Here is a 20350-nt window from a genome sequence, read left to right as displayed (position 1 = left end):
GTTGAATAAAGTTAATAAAAAAAAAGGGAAAAATAAATAAATGAAAAACCCACTTTTTCCACTTACAAAATGCTTTACTATTAAAAAAAACACAATAAAGCAAAAAAGTTACACATATTTGGTATCGCCGCGTCCGTAACGACCCCAACTATAAAGCTGTTACATTATTTAACCCGCACGGTGAACACCGTAAAAAATAAAATAAAAAACAATGGAAAAATTGCTGTTTTCTGTTAATCCTGACTTAAAAAAAATTTCATAAAAAGTGATCAAAAAGTCGCATCTACTCCAAAATGGTACCAATAAAAACTACAAGTCTTCCCGCAAAAAAAAAGCCCTCATACAACCGCATCAGCGGAACAATAAAAAAGTTATGGCTATTCAAATATGGAGATACAAGAACAAATAATTTTGAAAAAAGAGTGTTTTTACTGTGTAATTAGTAAAACATACAAAATCTATACAAATTTGGTATCTTTGCAATCGTAACAACCCACTGAATAAAGTTGTGTTGTTATTTATACCACACGGTAAACAACGTCGATTTAGGGCGCAAAAAAAGAGTGGTGAAATTTCAGGTTTTCTATCCACCCCCCAAAAAAGTTAATGAATAAATTATATGTACCCCAAAATGGTGCTATTAAAAAGTACAACTTGTCCCGCAAAAAGCAAGACCTTACACAGCTATGTCAACGCAAAAATAAAAAAGTTATAGCTCTTCAAATGTGACAATGGAAAAATGTAAAAAATGGCTTGGTCATTAGGGCCCAGAATTCAAGCAGGGGGAAGGGGTTAAGGGAGACTACTATAGTAAACAGCATCCAATGGAATATGGGCCATTTTTATGCGGAATCTGACAGAAATAAACTCTGTGTAAAATCCGAGGCATATGGAGGGTCTGTACAACTCAAAGGTACTACAGAGCCATAATAGTCTAGTGTGCATGAGGCCTAAAAGTAAAAAAAAGAACTGTGACAAGTAGAAATGGGTTATGGAGAATCATATAAGATGCAGGTCCTATAAAATGAACATCTCAATCATGATGCATGGAGTTAGAGGATGACAGTATCCTGACAGAATGAGAAAGTAAGGAGCTATTGTACATCACTTGGGGCAGGGCCATCCAAAGTAGCATTGTTTCCTCTACAGAATATTGCCGCAGCCCGGACTTATATACCCATCATTGGAAGGACACTCACATTTCTTCTTTGATAGAATGGATTCAAGAAGTGAACGTTATCATGAGAATAGAAGAGCTCACTGGGTTGTTGTCCACCTGGCAGTATGGGATTGCTTTTCTGGACTCTTGAGGTTTTTACATTCTATCCTTTTATGGTGGAGCCTTTGGTGTGGGGTCCCAGAGAGCCTAGCTGAAGGAAAGGTCTAGCCCTCCACTTTTCTTGCTCTCTTCTTTCTGTCCTTTTCTTCCCTCTACTTTGCTATTAGACCCCATTTCTTCTGACTGGGCCATGTATATATTTGCCATCCTTGCAGCACCTAACTGCTGTTCACCCTTCTCATTGTAATGTTTATTTGTTTATTATTATAAACCTCAATAGACAAAAATAAAACAAAAAAACACATTTTGTGGGAGAATGTGGAATTAACATAATGGATGCAGTCTGGCAAGGATGGAGTGGACCAAATCCAAGCAATCAATCCATTATTTAGACACTTTTTCTATAACCTCCGGCCCAGATACAGCTTTGGAAATAATAGACGTCTAAACATTAATCTTGAACCTATTGCCTATGTGATCGTTTACAAATGTAAAAACTTGTACCCAGAAGCCGCAGAGGAAACAGTAGAAGTACTAAAGTTTTTCACACCTTTTAGGGTCAGTTCACACGTTGTGTAAATACTACGGATTTTCCGTAACGGAATTGGTTGCGGAAAACCCGCAGCATAATACAGTAGCAGCAAAGTGGATGAGATTTGAACAAATCTCATTCACACTGTAATGGATTTGCCTGACACAGCTTCTTTGTCGACGCCCGTGGTTAATCAGCCTGCATCTGTGCCTAGGTCTATTAGAGTGACTCGATCTGCTACCACTCAGGCTGGGAGGCTGAGGAGTGGGAGAACCTATCACAGCCTGGCCAGACGAAGCTAGCTCCCGCCCTCTGTCTATTTATACCTTAATTTCCTGCTCCTCCTTTGCCTGTGACTGTCTGGATTCCTGGCTCTGCTGCTCCTGCTAATACTATTGACCTCTGCTTCATATTGACCCTGGCTTTATTGACTACTCTCCTGCTCTGCGTTTGGTGCCTCGTACACTCCTGGTTTGACTCAGCTCGTTCACTACTCTTGTTGCTCACGGTGTTGCCGTGGGCAACTGTCCCATTTCCTTTAGCTTCTGTGTACCCTTGTCTGTTGGTCTGTCGTGCACTTATAGAGCGTAGGGACCGTCGCCCAGTTGTACGCCGTCGCCTAGGACGGGTCATGCAAGTAGGCAGGGACTGAGTGGAGGGTAGATTAGGGCTCACCTGTCTGTCTCCCTACCCCGTCATTACACACACGCTGTGTAAATACTGAGTGGAAAAACCGGTGCGGAATTTTATTCTGCAGGATGTCAATTGTATTTGCGTAAACGCTGCTTACTTGTTGCGGGTTTTCCCCATTGAATTCAATCGAGAGGTAAAACCCACAACAAATAGCAGGTGACGCGTTTTTGCGGCGTTTTTGCAGCAATTCCACGGCAAATAAACGCAACAAAGAAAGAAAAAATTCTCATACTTGCCGAGAAGTCTGTTTCTTCTTTCACGCCGGCCTCCTGCAATAATGTTTCATCCCATGTGACCTCAGTAGCCAATCACAGGCTGTAGCGGCGGTCACATGGGATGAAACTTTATCCCAGGAGGCCGGCCTGGATGACAGCAGAGGGCCGATCTCTTGGGATGTCGTGTCATCCCATGTGACCGCCACTGCAGCCAATCACAGGCTGCAGAGGTGTCCTGGGCTGAAACGTCATCCCAGGAGGCCGGCCTGCTAAATGCTGTCGTTTTCCAGAGCAGACATTCCTGGTCGAAAAACTGCACCACAGTTTGGTGCGGTTTTTCGGCCGTAATTCCCTGCGGCGAACAGGGCGGAAACGCTGCATGCTTTTACGTAGTATATCTGCCCCGTGAGAACTAAGCCTTAGGCCAGATTCACACGAGCGTGTTCGGTCCGTGATATACGGTCCATATGTCGGCCGCATTTCCCGGACCGAACACACTGCAAGGTGCATAGTTATCTATGACGCTAGGTGTCACTGCCTCTCCGTGGAACTACTGTCTTGTACTTAAAACATGATTACAGTACGGGACAGTTTTCACGCAGCGAGGCAGTGACGCCTTGCGTCATAGATAACTATGATGCTAGGAACCCGGCTTCCTGCAGTATGTTCGGTACGGGAATTATAAGGCCGACATACGGACCATATATCGCGGATCGAACACGCTCATGTGAATCCGTCCTTAGGGCACAAACCTGGGCTTATTTTATGCAGATGCATTTAGTAAAGGTGGTTCTGTGGACTATGTGTACTTGGGTAGATCTGGCATTAGATAAGGAAAGGACTTGTTGGGATTATGAAAGTAGATACTTGAGATAAATAGTGGAAAGAGTATGTTCGACTAGCAACATTGTAAAGCGGTCCATACATGTACAATAGCTGTCAGTTAAATGCTCGTTCAGCCAACAGCTATTTGGCTTGGTTGAGCATGCATGTGTTTTTATTGAGGAGAGAGGAATAAGCAGATACCAGTGACTTCTCCCATGGGAATAATGTATAGGGCATGTTAAAATCCAACATGCCGATCCTACTTTCCCCGACATCTGCTGTAAGGGGAGAGTCGGCACATCCCCATACACATTAGATAGCCGGCCGATCCCACCAAAATCATCGTTTTAGGCCGAATTTCCTCTAATATGTATGGACGCCCTAAGTGATAATGCGAGGCTCCTGTTAACCCGTTACCTCTTTGGCCACTTTTGACCTTCCTGACAGAGTCTCATTTTTCAAATCTGACATGTTTCACTTTATGTGGTAATAACTCCGGAATGCCTTTACCTATCCAAGCGATTCTGAGGTTGTTTTCTCGTAACACATTGGACTTTGTTACTGGCAAAATTTGCTCGATAAATTCAATATTTAATTGTGAAAAACACCCAAATTTAGGGAAAAATTGCAAAAAAATTTTTTTTCTCAATTTAAATGTATCTGCTTGTAAGACAGGCAGTTATACCACACAAAAATGTTGCTAATTAACATCCCCCAGATGTCTACTTTAGATTGGCATCGTTTTTTGAACATCATTTTATTTTTCTAGGACATTACACGGCTTTGAACTTTAGCAGCAATTTCTCACATTTTCAAGAAAATTTCAAAAGGCTATTTTTACAGGGACCAGTTCACTTGTGAAGTGGCTTTGAGGTCCTTATATATTAGAAACCCCCAATAAGTCACCCCATTTTAAAAACGTCACCCCTCAAAGTATTCAAAACAGCATTTAGAAAGTTTCTTAAACCTTTAGACGTTTCACAGGAATTAAAGCAAAGTAGAGGTGAAATTGACAAATGTCATTTTTTTTTTTTTGCAGAATTCATTTTTAATCAATTTTTCTTGTAACAAAGTTTTTTTTTTAGAGAAATGCAACTCAATATTTATTGCCCAGGTTTTAGGAAATATCCCACATGTGGCCCTAGTGTGGTAATAAACTGAAGCACCGGCCTCAGAAGTAAAGGAGCACCTAGTGGATTTTGGGCCTCCTTTTTATTAAATATATTTTAGGCACCATATCAGGTTTGAAGGGCTCTTGCGGTGCCAAAACAGTGGAATTCCCCCAAAAGTGACCCCATTTGGGAAACTACACACCTCAAGGAAATTATCTAGGGGTATAGTGAGCATTTTGACTGCACAGGTTTTTTGCAGAAATTATTGGAAGTAGACCGTGAAAATTAAAATCTAAATTTTTTCAAAGAAAATGTAGGTTAAGCTATTTATTTTTTTCTCATTTCCACAAACACTAAAGGAGAAAAAGCACCACAAAATTTGTAAAGCTATTTCTCCCGAGTAAAACAATACCACACATGTGGTCATAAACGGCTGTTTGGAAACACGGCAGGGCTTAGAAGGGAAAGAGTGCTATTTGGCTATTGGAGCTCAAATTTAGCAGGAATGGTTTGCGGAGGCCATGTCACATTTACAAAGCCTCTGAGGGACCAAAACAATGAAAACACCCAAAAAGTGACTCCATTTAGAAAACTACAGCCCTTGAGGAATTCATCTAGGGGTGTAGTGAGCATTTTGACCCCACATGTGTTTCATAGCATTTATTAGAATTGGGCAGTGAAAATAAAAACAATCCATTTTCTTCAATAAGACGTAGCTTTAGCTCAAAATCTATAATTTTCTGAACAAATAAAAGGAAAAAAATAACCCCAACATTTGTAAAGCAAGTTCTTCAGCGTACGGCAATACCCCATATGTGGTAATAAACTGCTATTTGGGCACACGGCAGGGCTCAGAAGGGAAGGAGCGGCATTTGGCTTTTGGAGTGCAGATTTTGCTGGATTGGTTTCTGGGCGCCTGTGGGACCAAAACAGTGGAAACCCCACAGAAGTGACCCCATTTTGGAAACTACACCCGTCAATGCATTCACCTAGGTGTGTAGTGAGCATGTTAACCCCACAGGTGTTTTGTAGACATTAGTGTGCACTCGATGTTGCAGATTAAAAAGTTTTTTTTTTCCATAGATATGCCACTATGTGGTGCCCAGCTTGTACCACCATCACAAGACAGCTCTCTAATTATTATGCTGTGTTTCCCGGTTTTAGAAACACCCTAAATGTGCCCCTAATCTTTTGCTTGGACATTTGACGGCTCAGGAGTGAAAGAGTACCATGTAAAATTGAGGCCTAATTTGGCGATTTACAGAGTATTGGTTCACAATTGCAGGGCTCTGATGTGAAATAATAAAATAAATCCTTGAGAAGTGACCCCATTTTGGAAACTGCACCTCTCAAGGCATTTATTAAGGAGTGTAGTGAACATTTTCACCCCACAGGTCTTTTCCATAAATGAATGTGCTGCGGATGGTGCAAAATAAAAATTTACATTTTTCCCGAGATATGCCATTTCAGTGGCAAATATGTCGTGCCCAGATTGTGCCACTGGAGACACACACCAAAAAATTGTTAAAAAGGTTCTCCCGGGTATGGTGATGCCATATATGTGGAAGTAAACTGCTGTTTGGGCACGCTGTAGGGTGCAGAGCGGAGGAAGCGCCATTTGGCTTTTGGAGGGCGGATTTTGCTTGGTAGTAGTTTTGTTTGAGTATAGCTGGTGTTTCCGTTTATAATGTGGGGGCATATGTAAGCTGGGCCGAGTACATCAGTGGCATTGTCAGGTAGTATAATAATGGGGTAAAAAAACAATAAAATGATCCATAGATGTGTGTTACGCTGTGAAGCAATCCTTTCTGCACAGGCCTTTGTCGCACTGATATATGGTGTCCTTCCTTATCCCCCTTTTGGTCCACACTCTGCACCTTTGCAGTTTGGGGAATTTTACTGGGAAGTGTTGTCCTGGTATAATACGGGCGCCCTCTTTTCCAGCAGATATGTTTGGGCCCTCCCCTTCCTGGTTCCCTAATTTTAGGGCCTTGATAAATCGCCTCTTGAAACAGAAGAAATGTTCCCCTTGGAGCTGCACAACCGCATATTTTTATTTCCTGACTTATTGGAGCCTTAACTCATTTTATTTTTTGACAGACGTAGTGTTATGAGGGCTGGGGCTGTTATTTTGCGGGATGAGCTGTAGTTATTATTGGTACCATTTTTGGGTACAGGCGACTTTTTGATCACTTTTTATCCTATTTTTTGGGAGGCCAGGTGACCAAAAAACTGCAATCTGGCATAGTTTTTTTTATACAGCGTTCACCATGCGTTATAAACTACATGTTAACTTTATTCTGCGGGTCAGTACGATTCCGGCGATACCTAATTTATAGGACTTTTTTATGTTTTACAACTTTTTGCACAATAAAATTAGTTTTGTAAAAATAATGTATTTTTTCTGTCGCCATGTTGTGAGTAGCATAACTTTTTAATTTTTTTGTCGATGGAGCTGTATGAGGACTTGTTTTTTGCGGGACGAGTTTTTATAGATACCATTTTTGGATACTTGCGACTTTTTGATCACTTTTTATTTCAATTTTTGTAGGGAAAAGTGACCAAAAAACAGAAATACTGGCATTGTTTTTTACGTTTTTTTGTACACCGTTCACCGTGTGGAATAAATAACGCAATATTTTTATAGCCCAGTTCGTTACAGACGGGGGGGATACCATATATGTATCCTTTTTTTTTTTTTGACACTTTTCTTTAGTCCCACTAGGGGGGACTTGAAGGTCCAACTGTCTGATTTTTTTTCTAATAAATTGCACTACCAATGTAGTGCAATGTATTAGATCGGTCAGTCAGTCATTCACTGACAGCAAGCCGATTAGGCTTCGCCTCCCGGTGGGGCCTGATCGGCTTCCGTAATGGCAAAGCAGGAGGCCATTGTTAGGTCTCCTGTTGCCATAGTAGCAGTCCGCAGCCCTGATTGTACAATCAGGGCTGCCGATCTGCTGACAACAACTAAGATGCAGCAATCGCTTTAGATCGCTGCATTTAAGGGGTTAATGGCAGGGATCAGAGCTAGCTCCGGTTCCTGCCATTACAGGTGGATGTCAGCTGTAACATACAGCTGACATCCACCGCTGATGACGCCGGCTCAGCTCCTGAGCCGGCGCCATCTTGCTGGCGGCTACGGAAGCCTTTCAGGCCCTGCCTCCGGGTGGGGGCTGAAAGTTTTCGGTGCTAGGCAGATCGGGAGGCCAGTATTTGGCCTCCGGTTGCCATTGCAGCCACCGGCACCCTGGCAGTTTCATTGCTAGGGTGCCGAAGAGCTGCAAACACCTTAAATGCAGCGATCGCTATTCAGCGCTGCCTTTAAGGGGTTAATGGCGAGGATCGAAGCTATCTTCGGTCCCCGCCATTACAGCCGGATGTTAGCTGTAAGATACAGCGGACATCCGGGGGTGATGGCACCGACTCCGCTTCTGAGCCAGTGCCATGCATTTGTCGTAAGTATACGACATTTTGTGGGAAGCACTGGCTTTCCATGACGTATACTTACGACAAATGTCGGGAAGGGGTTAAATCTGAGCACACAAGTAGTGTGGTGCCTAAACACCTACATATAAAAAGCAGAATTAACATATTAAAAAAGTTAAAAAATAACTTATTTTATTTTTATAAGAGGATTCTATCATAAAATTGATATTCACCATATTATACACTATAAAGCATCCCGAAAATTCTATCTAAACCCATTCAACATAAGACAAACCAATAAAGACAACATCTTGTAAGAATACACCATTGTTATGGGAAGCTGCAAATATCACTCGCTCAGGTTATGAGAACTAGAACATAAGTCAAATGAAGTCGTAATCATGGGGGCAGGGATTTTCTTGACTCCCCGTCAGTCACTTCTGTAAAGAACACTATAGTGAACCTTGCTCCAGCCTGAAATGGCTGATAACAGGGAATAATATATTGCATTCAACTGCTCTGTTAACGACAATAATATAGGCTTTAGGTTTAGTGTCCCTTTAAATAAAGAACATATTTTTAATAAACACATATTACACATAATAAACACAACATCTATATATACAAATATGTTTTAATGTTTATTCCACCTTTTCTTCTTTTTTTAAAAAAAGCACTCTTGGTGTAGAGGGGTTGGTATTTTTTTTCTTTCTGTGGCTGGTTCAGTTATGTGCAGCATTTTTTCATTTCTTTTAGTACCATTGGCCTATAAACGTGCTCTAGGCTTTCCATGAATTCCAGATAATCGCTAACTTTAAATCCATGAATTGCTTCCTCCTGTGTGGACATAAAAAAATACAAAGTATAAACATAGCTTCCTAAAATTCATTGTTACTGTATTAAAGTCCCAGAGACCTCTTAACATTAATGGCTAATGCTCAGGATAGGCGAGGGTCCAACCTCCAGGACCCCTGCCGATCAGAACAGTAAAGTAGCTAAACTTGGTGCTGCAGCTCGCCCCATTCAACTGTTCACAACCAAGTGTAAATAATTTAGGGGACACTGTGCTCAAATGAGCCAGAGATCAGATCCCCACTCAGGCCCGCCAGAACCCGGGCAAGTGCCAGGGCCCAATACCCTTGGGGGTGCCCACTCGGCCGCCGACGCTGCCGTCATGTCTAGGAAGCCCCTGTCTAGGAAGTGACTTGTGCCACCCATCGTCATGGGCCCCTCCATGCCAGGTGGCGCCGCTAGCAACCGCTATGGCTGTTAAAGAGGTAGCAACGTCAAATTCAATAGTATCTGCATCTTTAGGACGCAGATACTAGTGAACACTATGGCAGAGCAGGCAGGTATCTCCCTACTCAGACATTTACTAGCCTACAGGCCGTGTTCGGCCTGCAGCCTATCATGCGTAGGGACGGGATCCCTGCGCAGGGTGGTGTGATGACGTCACTGGATCACGCCGGCCTACGCAAGGATCTCGTCGGTGTTGATTCGCTCCGTTCGTTGCGGAAACGGGGCTTAGGTGAGTATGAATTTTTTTGTTTTATTTATTTGGGGGTCGCTATATGGCTCTATATACAGGAGGGGGGGTCGCTATATGGCGCTATCTACAGGAGGGGGCTGTATGGCACTATCTACAGGGGAGGGCTGTATGGCACTATCTACAGGGTAGAGCTGTATGGCGCTATCTACAGGAGGGGGGCTGTATGGCGCTATCCACAGGAGGGGGGCTGTATGGCGCCATCTACATGGGGGCGTATGGTGCTATCTACAGGGAGGACCATATGGCACTATCTACAGGGGGGGCTGTGTGGCACTACCTTGGATGGGGGCTTTTTGGCACTACCTAGGAGGAGGGCTATGTGGCACAACCTTGGAGGGGGACTGTGTGGCACTATCTACAGAGGGCACTAAATTTATGGGGGTACAAACAGGGGGTCTAACTTTTATATGGGGGCATAACCAGGGCCTAACTTCTATATGGGGGCACAAAGTGACGTTTTCTGCTATTTTACTTCCGCCGTGAGTTCCCCCGCAAAGAGGCCCACTAAGTCTGTGTCGCCCAAGGGCCCACATAAACCTGGAACCGGCCCTGTCCCCACTAATCATATTTTTGTTGGTCTAGCCTAAGGTTAATGCTTCCACCTAAGCATTTATAAAACTGTTGGCCAAGAATTTGCATTGTGAGTCACGAAGAGAAGCAATATTTTAGGAAAGCTATTCCACAATGAAAATTTCTTCTGTCATTGAAATTATCACAGATATGTAGGTCCTATCCCAACAAACGTCTCTTTAATTAAGATATATATTTTATGCATTGTGATAACCCCCTCAATTAAGATTCTGTATGAATCAACTGCAGTCCTATGGAAAGACACCGTAAACACATGGTTTTATCAACACCAGTTGCGCGAAATGACAAACTTGGCTTTTCTACAGCTCTGTGGTCATTATTGTTTGTTTTTTAGAGCAGATCTGTCATCAGTATATGTTGCCCTATGTAAGTGCAGTATAGTGGGAGGACAGGCTTGCTACCCTGACAGCCTTAGTGACACAAATTAATATTGTGCCATTTGGCTAATAGGAGCTATCAACAATACACTGGACTCATAGTTAGTTATAATTCCGATGTATTCATGAGGAGAGGAGTGATTATTGGCTGGGTGTGCAGGGGAGCAGCAGACTTGTCCCTCTTTTTAGACCTTGAGCGGAAGGGTTATTGGATTTTGCACATGTGCAGCACCAGCACTTCTACGGACTGTGAAGAACACATTCAGATCCCAATAACAGTATGGAGATATGGACATGTCAGACACTGGTCGCAACATATTCGGGCCACAAGTTATTCTTAAGAGAATCAAAAGGGGCTACCTAATGAATAATTAACAGTTTTCCCTTTCTCTTAAAGGGAGTCTGTCAGCAGTTTTGTCTCACTTAAACCACTAAAAAGGTGATGGTGAACAAGTTGAAACATCCCCACGTTACTGATCAAACTGCCAGTATGATGCCGGAGACCAGTAGAGTCATCATACAAGAGGGGAGGGGTTGGGGAAACTTTACAGCCGAGATCCCAGGACACTTCCCTAGTTGTTGAACGCCCAGCAGACACTTGCGAGTCATTGGGATGTTTCAATTTGTTTTCCTATGACCTATTTAGCAATGTTAGCAGTTGTAGGGTCAAAACTGCTGACGGACTCCCTTTAAGAGAAAGCTTGAGAGAAGAAAAGGGAAACTCCTTTAAAAAAGGAGCCTTGATACCCTGATGTGGAACAACCCTCCTCTGGGTGCATGAATGATCTCGTAAGGAAAGGACAACTGGCTCACTTTAAAAAAAAAAAAAATTCACTTAATGTTTTTTGCCGTTTTCTCAAGCTTAGACATGCCCTCACAATTTCCTGATTATCCAGTTAACTCTTTACAATCCCTATTGCTACTTGATATAGTTACTAAATAGACAGGGAAAGGAATAGTGTTGAGGTTATCCAACGCTATAATGTGTAAGGTACTTGATATACTGCTCAGGTGCCACGGAGGCAGCATATACCATCTATGACTAATAATGATTGTAATAATAATCACAGTATCACCTGCTGTTAGCAATAAGCTTACTCATCTATACATTACTCATCGGTCGTACCTTACCACTTACAGGCTTCACAGAGCCAGGATTATACCTACTTGTACTTGTCCCAGGTGTCGTCAGGATGCCACTGACTTTAGGCACTTAATGTGGACCTGTGCTCCTATTGTTCAATTCTGGGGTGAAATCATTCTTTACTTAAGCTCTATTATGGGAATTAGGTTTCCCCTTCACCCAAACTAAGTATTTTTGGTCTTGTAGATGACGTTCAGTGGTCTTTCCACTAACAGATTTTCTGGACATAAACAATGTTTCAATTAAAAAAATCTATTTCCCTTTGATGGACAACAGCTACTACTACTTCTGTACCCCACTGGCTAGATAAATGTATGTTAGACATGACATCCTTACCATACTAATTACTATCTGGTAGGATTCTCTTACTGCCAAATTATCTCTCTGTTACACATTGTTAGGCATCATGCACAAAGCCGTTTCTATTTTACAGACTGCAAAACATGGATATAAAAAACCATAATGTCTTCTGCGTGCAGTTAGTTTTTGTTTTTTTTGTGGATCCATACGCTAGAATGGGTGAGACGGACCGCAAATATGGACAATAATAGGACCCATTTTATCATTTGCAAAACGGACACACAGATCCGCAAAAAATAACAAGTGTGCATGGCCCCATAGAGATAAATGGTTCAGTATGCTATCTGCAAAAAAATGGTTAGAACACTTACATGTATGTTTTATCGGTTGTTATGAAAAACTTAAACCAAGCTAAAAAAAAAAAAACTAAGAATCTCTGCATGCTGTGTGATAATACTTAATGATCTTGTATTACTGCATGAATTGTTTTTTTTAACATTGTGAAGTGAGATTTTGTGGAGGTTTTGCTTAAAGAGGCTCGAATCAGTGACCAATCAGCATCATGCACTCCTCTCCATTCATTTACACAGCACATAGTGTTTTCTTACTAGAACGATGTGCAGCCACATACACAAGTGTCCTGATAATGAATACACATGATCTCCAGCCTGGAAGTCATGTGTATTCAGAATCCTGACACTTCTGAACCTTTTCTGTGAGATTCCAGCAAGCCACTGGTAATCTCGCGAGATTACGCGGTAAACGAGATTTAGTTTCCCTTGCTGGAAATCTCACAGAAAAGATTCAGAAGTGTCAGGATTCTGAGTACACATGACATCCAGGCTGGAGGTCATGTGTATTCATTATCAGGACACTTGTGTATGTGGCTGCACATCGTTCTAGTAAGAACACTATGTGCTGTGTAAATGAACGGAGAGGAGTTCATGATGCTGATTGGTCACTGATTCGTCAGCATCATACACTTCTATTCACAACGCCCAGTTAGTAAAACAAGTAAACACGCCCAGTTAAAAACACAATACACGCCCAGTTGTCCATTTCAAAGCTAATTTGCATATATATATAAAATAGCTCATAACTTGGCCAAAAATAAACGTTTTTAAAAAAAACAAAACGTTACTGTTCTCTACATTGCAGCGCCGATCACATGCAATAGGAGATAGGGATTTGAGAATCTGGTGAAAGAGCCTCTTTAAAATACTTCCAAATACAAGCCACCCTGTATTACAGTAAATTTCCTTCTTGCATTTTGAATCATGGGATCTGAATTACCCTTACTTTAAGGAAGACTTGTAGATCTTGGGTTTGGGTATGTTGCAGGATTTCTTGCTGAAGGTGTTTGAATATTGCAATGCACATATAGACCTGATAATCTGCTCCAAGGAGAATACATACACCCAGATAATGACAGATCTCACCCCAGTTCAAGTAGTTCCAGAAACATTGACTTAGCCAGTGCTGGCAGATCTGAAACAAAGCACAGTACGTCAGAGATATATAAAAATGTGGAATCCTGGGACCAGCTTTGTGCTTTCTGAGTGGGGTTAGATTACCAACAAGTTTGGACAAAAGAGAAATCAATGTGTAATAAGGAAAAAAAAAAGGATTTTTTTTTTTTCATTTTAATAATTGCACATACATATATGGCAGCCACTCAGTATGAGGAACATGCATTCAAAAAGTGACTTGACAGCGCCCGAAAGATGCCGCATGGGCAACCCACTGTGCTGGGAACTTGTTCAGTTCCTTGCACAGCCGTGTGCGACGCTGTGCAATGAAAAACAGTGAAGCAAACACTAAATCAGCGCTGCGGCCCCTTCCTCATCAGGATTGGTTGGGGTCCTAGTAATAGGCAATCACTTTACAAGATTGTAATAACCATTAAGTCTAGCTTAAGAAGCAAAACGAATATCAACAATATTACCTGGGATGGTGTGAAGCCGGACATCCGAAATGCTGAAAACACAAGTGGCACCTCTGTCTTCATCAGCATCTCTACGTAATGAGCAGTGCAAAAATAGATGGGATGGATTCCGGTTGCTCTTATGTCCACAGGCAAGTGTTTCTGAAAAGCACGAAGAAGGAACACAAAATATGCAGTCACCTAGGTTAAGAAGGTTATGCTCTAATCTTGTAATAGGACAAGTTAATAACAGTTACAAAAAAAGCTAGAACTTGCAGCTTTCAGTGTGTTCATAGTTCTGTTTGCCATTGGCAAATAAGTTGCGTAAACCCAAATATTGGACATTAGAGGAGCTTGTGATGTCCTTGCTCATGCCCAGTATTTCACACATTACAGCTGCAGTTTGTGCTGCAGAGCTTCATATTCTACAGTAACCGGGGACAGGAAGTTGCAATCATAGTCAGCCATTTTGGAAGTTATGGAGAATGGTCCTCTAGTTATCAGGTCACTTGCCTACTTACAAGTATACACAGATGCTTCCCTGCTCCCACTACTGCCTCTTTTCTTGTCTGTTAATCTTTTATATGTTACACACATTCCTGTGCCTACTTTATTTATTTCAAAAGGAGAATGCACCCCTAGGGCTATGATCAGCCATGTCAAACCCAACGTGGATCTTTCCATGTCTAGATGACAGAAGTCATGCACTACAATAAAAACTCTTCCTCTAAGGGTTTCCCCTCTTTCAATGTAAATCATTCTGGTAGAAATGGTTTATAAAATATGATAAGAAACAGTTTTATGTAAATGGTGTTGACTGGGTGCACCCAAAAGCACAGCACTACACCTAACAATACTAATAAAAGAATATTAATTATACACATGTATGTAGAAAAGGATGAACATAGGCAGATTTATTACTGGACCGCGTACACGGACTCACTCCCTTTACCTTTATGACCAAGAGCGCTCAAATTCCCCTGGGCTTCCCTGCAGTCCATCAGCACATACAGGCTGTTTTATGCACCTATATTCAGAAGGACAAGCAGGACGGCTGCACTATTGCCAGATCTACTGTATATGCACTTTTCTCATTTACAATAGGTTCACATAGGGCAAACTGGTTTTTGGGTTTTTTAAAGCAAGTCCGGGAAGAACTTTTGCTTAGTAGGACTAGTAAACTAGTGAAGGACAAAGTGGCAACCCCGCTGAGCCATATTTTTCTTGTCAACGTGCAGAAGATTACTTACGGAAATGTGGAGACGTGGAAGCCACAGATATGCGGAGGTGAGGAGACTGGAGAATTTCTGCAGAAATGTGAATGTTTTTTCGGTGTCTCCTGACATTATCAGGAACATAGACGATGCAAACCAATCCTGACCAGGATAGCCTCCTTGTAAATATTCTAATGCAAGGACTGTCAAGGAAAGTTTACACTGGTTTTGGACTATATGCGGACATAAAAGGGTATGTAAAGTACATCACTGATGCTTTGGTGCCATTAGCAATAAAAGGAACTTCCAGAAATATTACCATAAAGAATTGGCCCCACATTGTACATGAAAATGTGACTTTTTACATGAAAATGTGAATCTAACTTTTTTTGTTTTTTTTGTTGCTTTGCCAGTACTTGATGTTACAGGTGTGCAGTATCTCTGCTCCTGTGCACCAACAACATTTCCAGCTCTCTATTCTGGCAAATCACGCTTTCTAAAAGGATTCTGTGCCCGCATATATTCCCACACATAACTTCCTCTATTTAGGCTAGTTAGGAGGCGGAATGTGATATGGATGATGACAGTGCTGCACTAGAACTGCCAAAAAAACTGGAAGTGTTGTCATTAGGAAACAAAAGGCAACCCCCATTTATTTATAAATACAGCAATAGGGGAAATAAAAAGATCTACAATGCCAAGTGCAACAATTGGGCTAATCCTTTTCCCTGGGCTAAAGGATATAAATCGCCATTCATTTTCACTACGTGGGCATGAAATGGACTAAAGTCTACAAAATGGGAATCATGTTTTTCTAGGTTCACAACTAGGAAAGACTGGGCCCCATAGCAAACTTTTGACTGGGGCCCCCCCTCCCCTGGGTGTCACACAACCCCCCCTTGTAGATAACGCCATACAGCCCCCTGCAGATAACGCCATACAGCCCCCTTTGTAGATATCTACAGAGGGGTTTGTATGGCGTTATCTACAAAGGGGGCTGTATGGCGTTATCTACAGAGGGAGCTGTATGGCGCTATCTACAGAGGGGGCTGTATGGCGTTCTCTACAGAGGGGGCTGTATGGCGTTCTCTACAGAGGGGGCTGTATGGCGTTCTCTACAGAGGGGGCTGTATGGCGTTCTCTACAGAGGGGGCTGTATGGCGTTCTCTACAGAGGGGGCTGTATGGCGTTCTCTACAGAGGGGGCTGCATGGCGTTCTCTACAGAGGGGGCTGCATGGCGTTCTCTACAGAGGGGGCTGCATGGCGTTCTCTACAGAGGGGGCTGCATGGCGTTCTCTACAGAGGGGGCTGCATGGCGTTCTCTACAGAGGGGGCTGCATGGCGTTCTCTACAGAGGGGGCTGCATGGCGTTCTCTACAGAGGGGCCTGCATGGCGTTCTCTACAGAGGGGCCTGCATGGCGTTCTCTACAGAGGGGCCTGCATGGCGTTCTCTACAGAGGGGGCTGCATGGCGTTCTCTACAGAGGGGGCTGCATGGCGTTCTCTACAGAGGGGGCTGCATGGCGTTCTCTACAGAGGGGGCTGCATGGCGTTCTCTACAGAGGGGGCTGCATGGCGTTCTCTACAGAGGGGGCTGCATGGCGTTCTCTACAGAGGGGGCTGCATGGCGTTCTCTACAGAGGGGGCTGCATGGCGTTCTCTACAGAGGGGGCTGCATGGCGTTCTCTACAGAGGGGGCTGCATGGCGTTCTCTACAGAGGGGGCTGCATGGCGTTCTCTACAGAGGGGGCTGCATGGCGTTCTCTACAGGGGGGGCTGCATGGCGTTCTCTACAGGGGGGACTCTGTATGGCGTTATCTACAGGGGGGACTCTGTATGGCGTTATCTACAGGGGGGACTCTGTATGGCGTTATCTACAGGGGGGACTCTGTATGGCGTTATCTACAGAGGGGGCTGTATGGCGTTATCTACAGAGGGGGCTGTATGGCGTTCTCTACAGGGGGGCTGTATGGCGTAATCTACAGAGGGGGCTGTATGGCGTAATCTACAGAGGGGGCTGTATACGCCATACAGCCCCCCCTGTAGAGAACGCCATACAGCCCCCCTGTAGAGAATGCCATACAGCCCCCCCTGTAGAGAACGCCATACAGCCTCCCCTGTAGAGAACGCCATACAGCCCCCCACCCTGTAGGGAACACCATACAGCCCCCCCTGTAGGGAACACCATACAGCCCCCCCCCTGTAGGGAACGCCATACAGCCCCCCGTAGGGAACGCCATACAGCCCCCCCCTGTAGGGAACGCCGTACAGCCCCCCCTGTAGGGAACGCCATACAGCTCCCCCCTGGTAGGTAACGCCATACAGCTCCCCCCCTGTGGGGAACGCCATACAGTGTCCCCCCTCCCAAAAAAATGCGACCTACAGTGTGTCCTACAAAATACATGTATCCCCTATCCACAGGACAGGGGATACATGTGTGATCGCTGGCACTGATAAGGAGTGAAGTTCTCCATGACTAACCTCTGACTTCCGGCGTCTGCGCAGCTCAATAAAAATGAAAGGAGCGCTGGTCACGCATGCGCACAAGCGCGACCGGCGCTCCATTCATTTCTACAGAGCTGCCGACACAGACCCCGGAAGTCCGAGGTTTGTGATGGAGAACTTCAGGGGAGTTTCAGTCCCCCGTTCTCCCTATCAATGCCAGCGATCACACATATATCACCTATCCTGTGGATAGGGGATACATGTCTTTTGTTTAATGGCACAGCGGGGAGATACCTCCCTGCTCTGCCGTAGTGTTCAGTGGCGTCGCGCAATAGCAGCCATAGCGGCTGCTAGCGGAGCCTCCGGCCACGGTGAGGGCCCATGCCGGCGAGCGACACAGGCCTCCTCATGCCGCGGGCCCCGTAGCAGCCGCTATGGCTGCTACGGCGGTAGTTACGCCACTGCAGGCTATGTTCACATATTCGTCCTGGTTTCTGTTTATAACAGAAGCAATGACGCCGTGCCGGATCTGTCGTACAACGGATACCACCAGTGCCTGACATACCCTATTGACTCATAATAGGGTCTGTCAAGGAACGTCGTGGTCATTTAAAAAAATATGCCGGAACATGTGATGGAGCCTCAGACAAAGATGTGAACAGAGCCTTATTAGTTCCTCCCCGGTAATTATATTCGGTAAAATTCATATTCCATACATTTCTCATTGCCACATTAAGACCCTTCTCAGTCCTAAATTCTGTGCCAATTGTGTCTTGAGTAATGAGTAATCTGAAACAGACTAGTTGCTAGGGATATACTTCCTGACAATCTCATAGGAAATACTGTGGTTGTTAGGCAGGTTATCACCAACAACTAGACTGTCAGTTATAACTCAGCTTTTCATCTCAAAGCGTTACTGACACCGAGCAGACAGCACAGAAGGGGAAAAGCAGATTGAAAGTATACTACAACATGCCACCTTCCATGCTATAGTACTAAACAGATTTTTTTTTTTAAATAGAATTTTAGCTTGAGAACCTCTTTAGGATACGTAATGGGGAGCTAACAGATACTTGTTGCTGTTGAAGGAAATTTTCACACTGTCGAAGAAGCCGAGTAAGATCCTGCTCTTTGTTACCAGCTAGAACACCTAGATGTCTGCCATACCTGAAGAAACAGAAACACACATTATTTTATGAAGAAAAGGAGACTTTTACAAATGTACAGTAATGAGATGAAATTGAGAAATCATGGACCTAAAAACATACCTGCTAACTCTCCTGGGAATGTCTGGGAGACTTCCAGAAAAATGGGAGGCTTCTGGAAGAGCCAGCAAATCTCCCAGAAGCTGTGTCATCTTTAAATTATACTTGTCTCTTCCCATTCCTGCAGTCCTTTTCACTCGCTGGCAACCCGCCACGGACAACCAAGCTTACAGGGCGCTGCCTGCAGCGCTGAGGAGTGAAGAGGACTGCAGGAATGGGAAGAGGTGAGTGTATGAACATCTGGTCTGGGGTCTGTATTAAGGGGTAGTCTGACCTGGGGTCTGTATGAAGGGGGCTCTGGTCTAGATTAAGGGGTCTAATCTGGCGTCTGTATTAAGGGGGCTTTGATCTGATGTCTGTATTAAAAGGAGTCTGGGGTCTATTTTTTTTTTAGGTCCTATATGGGGTCTATTTATTTAGGAGGTCTAATCTGTATTTAAAGGGTCTGGTCTAGGGTCTATATTTATTTAGGGTGTGTGAGATCTGGAGTCTGTATTCATTTTGGGATGTGATCAAGGGGGTCAAACACACTAGTTGCTATTCAAATGCCGTAGATTGGGGTGTGTACCTTATAAATGGGTGGGGCATAAGGTCAAAAAATGTGGCCGGCACGCGGAACGTGCCACTTTAAACATCACATTTTATAATCGCCCCGATGTCCCTTTTAAAAAGTTGTCAATTATGTCAAACAAAGTAGAAGCGACTCCGGCACCCAGAGTAGTAGCCACCTTCCTTCTCCCACACAAGGATAGGGTGTTCACCAGGTAAAGTGATATGTTAATTCTGTACATAGCCAAGATGCATCATAGTCCTGAATGAGAACTAGACTGAAAACCATGGTCCCCATACAGTTTTAAAATAATCACAAAAGGACCACCAAGAGGGCAAACATTTGAAATGATGACTTTTGCACCGCGGTTCCATCTAGTTTGAACAACCCTCATTTCCCATGTAGCCCAGCAATGCAATTATTCACACCTAGGCCCTGGGGACCTATTCGTGTTGTCCCCGTCTCCAGATAGCTTCTTTCTCTCTATGCTGGCTGCTCTGCAAAAAGTGAAGGACTGTGAAGAACTCTGGACACAGTACATTTTGTACTCTATGCTTCACCTCAGGAGCATGTACATAAAGCTGGTGCCTTCACACCCTACGTTTAACGTATACATAGGAAGTTTCTTCCCGGTGTCTACCTCAAACGTAGGCCAAAAACCGTGATAGGTACATAGCCTAACCCCTGTGTTCTCTGCAGGATTTCTGCAAGACTGTTTGTTTTAGGAACATGGGGAAACTCCTGCAAACTGACAACCAGTGGGGGCAAATCTATCTCCTGTTTACTTTTAGCATTTCTAGACTTAGCGTTTGTTTAAAATCACTGCTAGCGCTGTGGGGTGTGGTAAATTGGCGCTACCATATAATGAGGTAGTTTTTTTATTATCGGACATTCAAAATAATGTA

General features: G+C 43.7%; 1 protein-coding gene across 2 annotated transcripts in view; it reads right to left on the bottom strand.

The window, feature by feature from the left end:
• Positions 1-8627: 8627 nt before the first annotated feature.
• Positions 8628-20350, bottom strand: part of TBC1D32 (TBC1 domain family member 32) — a 66993-nt gene continuing 55270 nt past the window's right edge. For both annotated transcript variants that reach the window (XM_075853236.1, XM_075853237.1), the window contains 5 exons: positions 18682-18797; positions 15221-15375; positions 13992-14132; positions 13346-13534; positions 8628-8922 (listed from right to left, as the gene is read on the bottom strand). In XM_075853236.1, coding sequence (XP_075709351.1) covers positions 8812-8922; positions 13346-13534; positions 13992-14132; positions 15221-15375; positions 18682-18797 — 712 coding nt within the window. In that variant the 3' untranslated portion in view covers positions 8628-8811. The remainder of the gene's footprint in view (positions 8923-13345; positions 13535-13991; positions 14133-15220; positions 15376-18681; positions 18798-20350) is intronic.

Source organism: Rhinoderma darwinii, chromosome 2, assembly GCF_050947455.1.
Source record: "Rhinoderma darwinii isolate aRhiDar2 chromosome 2, aRhiDar2.hap1, whole genome shotgun sequence".
NCBI lineage: Eukaryota > Metazoa > Chordata > Amphibia > Anura > Rhinodermatidae > Rhinoderma > Rhinoderma darwinii.
The sequence above is the reverse complement of the archived record's forward strand: the minus strand, read 5'-3'. Positions and strand labels throughout refer to the sequence as shown.